This window comes from Oncorhynchus masou, chromosome 5 (genome assembly GCF_036934945.1).
Source record: "Oncorhynchus masou masou isolate Uvic2021 chromosome 5, UVic_Omas_1.1, whole genome shotgun sequence".
NCBI classification, from domain to species: Eukaryota; Metazoa; Chordata; class Actinopteri; order Salmoniformes; family Salmonidae; genus Oncorhynchus; species Oncorhynchus masou.
In genome coordinates, this window is record NC_088216.1 from 48,890,125 (window position 1) to 48,895,064 (window position 4,940).

Consider the following 4,940-nt stretch of genomic DNA (forward strand, 5'->3'; position numbering starts at 1 on the left):
TGAGACCAATCTCCCCTAAGGTCAATATGATTGATTCAGTGGTATAATGGGCTGGCTGCTCACAGAAAATTAAAACACACAGAGAGAAGCAAAAAAACAGTATTACAGCCAGTCCCAATTAAATCTTTACCCCTTCCCCTTGGCCCTTAGATGCTGACCAGACACACGTGCGCCATCGAGCACATGTTGATTTTGTCCCCCTACACCAGACGCGATCAGGACACTCAGGTTGAAAAATCTAAACTAACTCTGAACTAATTATATTAATTTGAGGTCAGGTCGAAAAGCATTACACATTTATGTCAATTTAGCTAGCTAGCTTGCTGTTGCCAACTACTTTGTCCTGGGATATAAACATTGAGTTGTTATTTTACCTGAAATGCACAAGGTCCTCTACTCCAACAATTAATCCACAGATAAAACGGTAAACTGAGTTTGTTTCTAGTAATCTCTCCTCCTACAGGCTTCTTCTTTGGACGTTATATGGCGGTTGGCATCCAACTTTAAGGCGCAGGCGCATTATCACAACCAACTGGAATGGAGAGTGAACCTCAGTTCATCTTTCAATCACCCACGTGGGTATATGGCAAAAACCAATGAGGAGATGGCATGTGGGTATATGCTCCTAAAAACCAATGAGGAGATGGGAGAGGCAGGAGTTGCAGCGAGTCATTAAAATTAAAACTATTTTTTTAACCACTCCAAAAATGTGTTGTTGAACAATAAAATATAATTTATTAACATTTCTGAAAATGGATGTATAGTGTTTTGGAATTATACTCTTCAAATGATGGACAGTCAACCGCCACTCATCCATAATTTTGTCCATAAGAGTGTCAAAAGTTAAACTTTTGTCAGATAGATGAATGCGTAGTGCGTTCTTCATGCATTTCATCTGCCTTTGTGTGGTCTTAGTCTCTTTACAGTAAGGCTTATGGAGAATAAACTGCATACATATTCATACATATCATCATCATATTATAACATTTATTGTAAAAAGACAGTAACTGTCAAATGGGGACACATACACACAGACAACGTACACACCAGTTGATGTTTGTGGGAGGAGCTATAGGAGGACGGGATCATTGTAATGGCTTGAATGGAATCAATGGCATGGTATCAAACACATCAAACAAATGGAAACCACGTTTGACTCCATTCCACTGATTCCATTCCAGCCATTACAATGATCCCGTCCTCCTATAGCTCCTCCCACCTGCTTCCTCTGGTGCACACATCCTATTAGAAATGTGAGCATCCACACTCACATACACCAACAAATGTGGCTTTGAAATCATCACCACAGAAGTATACAATATTCACGTAGCTTATATAAAGTTATCTTTCCTCCAGAGTTGACTTTGGAAGAAGTGCTTTCAACATGCTTTGAATGATCTATGCATCTAAAGCTTAGAGAAAGAAAAATGACCTGATATGGAGATCTATCATAATGTCCTTTGAATGATAAGAGATAAAACAACAGATAAACTTGGAGAACCTGGGCCTTTGTGCCTTTACACCCCTTTACTGCCCCTTGGTGAGATTGGGGAATTTAAATGTTATGCTAAAATAAGGACTGCTGCACTATGCTCTGATGGTGAGATGATGCTGCCGCCCGGTGGTGGAATTGATGCTTTACACATCAATGGTGTTAGCCAGACGCAGACAGAGGGCCGACTCCGAGGGGACATCCCCGATGCTGATCTCATTCCCCTCCAGACGCAGTGTCCTTAGCTTGGAGAAGTTCATTACGTCCACGACATCACAGAAACTCCCCAGGGTAAACTCTACAGAGAGGGAGGAGGGAGAGATGGCGAGGAAGGGAGAGAGAGGGAAGGGAGACAAAGGAGTGGGAGACAGGAAAATAAAAGGGACGAATGGGAGTGAGAGAGGGGAAGTCGCTGACCCCTCCACTAACTCCAACAAAAAATTGTCATCATCGACTTCGATTAATAGCCAAAACGGTGTGCGTGTGTACGTGCATGAGTGTGTTTACTGTTTGCAGGCCCACTTTACACACCTTTGATGTGGTTGGCCTGCAGGTAGAGGTGCTCAAGCGTCTGGCTGACGGGGGGGATCCTCTCCAGCTGGTTGAAGCTGAGGTCCAGCTCCACCAGGCCAGACACGTTGAAGGTGTTGGGGGGGATGCCATTGTCGGTCAGCTGGTTGTGGGCCATGCGGACGTACTGCAGCTGGGAGAACTTACTGAGGAAACCCTCTGGGACAGCACTGATGGCGTTGGACTCCAGGTACAGCTGGTGGAGGCGCTCTGGGAGACTATCTGGTACCTGGACATGGATCGTCAGTCGATCGATTAATCATTCAATGAATTAATCAATCTTGTAAGTCTATTGGATTGCCATCGCTGGCTTCAATCAACAGTTACACACACACACACACACACACACTCTACATTACGATACCTTCTTCAGCTTGTTGCCGCTGACATCAAGCAGAGTGAGTGAATTCAAACCCCTCAGAGACGTGCCCATATCTGTCAGAGCGTTATCGTGGAGATACAGGATGGTGAGATTTTCCATGCCATCAAGGGCCGCTGGTGTTATCTAGGCACTCACAAAAATACAAACTTTATTAACTTTATTTAAAACATCTAGGCAACAACAACAACAAAACAACTGTATTTAAATGATTGATAGAAACAGTAAGAAGGCCTGGTGCCGTCACACTTGAAACAAGGATGAGTGTTGTCTTTCCAAGAGTGTTTTTTTTTATATATATTTTTTTTACATGTGGCTTAGACACTTGATTGAAAAACCTCTGGATCCACTTTACAATCATCAGAAAAACATCTGTAGACAGATGAAGATGAATGAAAGTGTTTTAAGGGCAAGTAGTGGTGAGAAGTCTGAGTGTTGTTACCTTGTTGATGTTGTTGTTGTTGAGTCTGAGGTCCCGTAGTGAGCTTGGCAGGTTGGGGGGAACACGAGTCAGGTTGTTATGTTGAAGGTACAGACGCTCCAACCCTTGCAGCTTGGCAAACACCTAGAATATAAGGACATGTTTGTTCAAACATAAAAGTAGGTTTGATTTGTCAAGGTCTGGTGCAGTACAGAGCAGGGTTTCCGAACATACAACCCCCCCCCCCCCCTCCCCACCCCACCCAACCCCCACCGTTTTTCAGGTGTTGATTATTTGAATCAGTGGTGTAGAGCTCGTGCAAAAAAACAAAACGTGGCAAAAAACAAAACCCTGGTGTACAGTACTGTAGTGAATTCTAGTAACTTTTTGTGAAGTCCAGTGTCATGTTGTGTTGGGTAGAGTAACCTACCCTCTTGCCGATTTTGTCCGTAGACAGCGCGTTGTGATGCATCATGACCCAGACAAGGTTGGTGGCGTTGGCCAGGGCAGAGTCTGGCATGGCGGAGATCTCATTGTGCTGCAGGTACAGATACTTCATCCTGGAAGGCACATTGGGCATGGCTGTCAAGCCACGCCCGTCACAGTACATAGCGATGGGGAAGGAGGGCGGGCAGTCACACTCTGCAGGACACTCCCCTCCAGTGGTGTCAGCCAATAGTGAGCCCTCGACATAACCACGACCTCGCAGGGCGGACAGCCAGAGGAAGGGGTCCTGCCTGCCTGGCGAGGTGAGGGATAGCGGCAGGATGCACGCCAAGAGGAACACACACAATCCACTCATGGTCACACACGCAGAAAAGAGCTTACTCACAAGTCTACCTCAGCTTGAAGGAGAGACGGAGAGAAAGAGAGGAGACAGATTAGTTACCCAGAGTTCGGAAATGTGGGTAAAACATACCTGAACAAACTGGGAAAGACTCCAGATATCAGTGGAAAAATCAAACCAACCTTGCCTTACTACAAGAAAAGGGCCCCAAAGAAATGAGAGCACATTGTAAAGACCCATGGACTCTCCTTTTAGGAGTTTGAATACATACATTTCCATTAAATAGATAGATGTTTCTCTGCCCCTCTTTGTAAAAGCAACACATACTGTACTACTGGAATCTGCACCATAATGTACTACTGGAATCTGCACCATAATGTACTAATGGACTCTGCACTATAAGATACTGTCATTTTTTTTACAGTCTATTGCAACATGACTAGAAACATCAAAACACCATAACCAATCATAACCAACCATAATCAAAGGTATCCCATTGCAGAGCTCATGTCAAAGAGCAGCTGATCAGCCAAACAACAGGCAATATTGACTCAACACTGGATATACTGCATATTAAATACTGTATGTTACTGCAGAGACAGAATTTGGGGTTCTTTCTCCATCAAGTAATTGGTCCAGAGAGGAAACAAGAAAAAAGGGAAGAATATGTCCATGAATGTAGTCTTTGTATAAGTATTCACGCTGGTGCCAAACCAGCACACTCTGCAGAGAACTGTCGAACAAGTGTCCTTTAATGCGAAAAAGAAAGAAAAAAAACCAATAAAAACAAAAGACGTTATCTTCTGTTTTTCTCCTTTTCTATAACATTAGTTGGTGATTTAAAATAGACACACAACCTTGCACTGGCACACACACATACACAAATACACACATAAACACACACACACACACAACACACACCTACCTGATCAGTGAGAACTAGTCCCTCCTCTTGAGAGGCTGTGCAGGACTGAGAGGGACTTTGCCAAACACTTTGTGAAAACCTCTCTCTCTCTCTCTCTCTCTCCAAAACGTCTTTCCCTCCTCCATCCCTCTCTCCACCGATCCTTCCCTCTCGACCCCCCTTCACTCTACACTTTGCTAGCTTCCCCCTTTCTCCCCCTCCCTTTTCTTTCCTACCTCACCCTTTCCTGTTACTACTCACACAACCCTGCCCCTCTGCTCCCTCCTCTCTTCTCCTATCAGCCCCTTCAAACCTGCCCAGCTCTTGTTTTTTCCCCTCCTTCCATCTCTCCTTCCTATACCCTTTGTCAAACCCAGTTGTACCGGG

At 44.5% G+C, this 4,940-nt stretch overlaps 1 protein-coding gene across 1 annotated transcript; it reads right to left on the minus strand.

Moving 5' to 3' along the window:
- Positions 1 to 965: 965 nt before the first annotated feature.
- On the minus strand, positions 966 to 4,708 carry LOC135539747 (fibromodulin-like). The gene is made up of 6 exons (XM_064965839.1): positions 4,575 to 4,708; positions 3,293 to 3,707; positions 2,884 to 3,006; positions 2,427 to 2,567; positions 2,024 to 2,291; positions 966 to 1,790 (listed from the first exon to the last, which is right to left on the minus strand). The coding sequence occupies exons 2-6, from the start codon at positions 3,662 to 3,664 to the stop codon at positions 1,639 to 1,641; spliced, it is 1,056 nt and encodes a 351-aa protein (XP_064821911.1). The 5' UTR covers positions 3,665 to 3,707; positions 4,575 to 4,708; the 3' UTR covers positions 966 to 1,638.
- Positions 4,709 to 4,940: the final 232 nt, after the last annotated feature.

Excerpts from the sequence above, each read along its gene's own strand:
- LOC135539747 (XM_064965839.1), bottom strand. The coding sequence starts at position 3,664 with ATGAGTGGATTGTGTGTGTTCCTCTTGGCGTGCATCCTGCCGCTATCC. Across the intron at positions 3,007-3,292 it reads CGGACAAAATCGGCAAGAGG|GTGTTTGCCAAGCTGCAAGG; the intron begins GTAGGTTACTCT and ends CTTATATTCTAG. Across the intron at positions 2,568-2,883 it reads ACAACAACAACATCAACAAG|ATAACACCAGCGGCCCTTGA; the intron begins GTAACAACACTC and ends GTGAGTGCCTAG.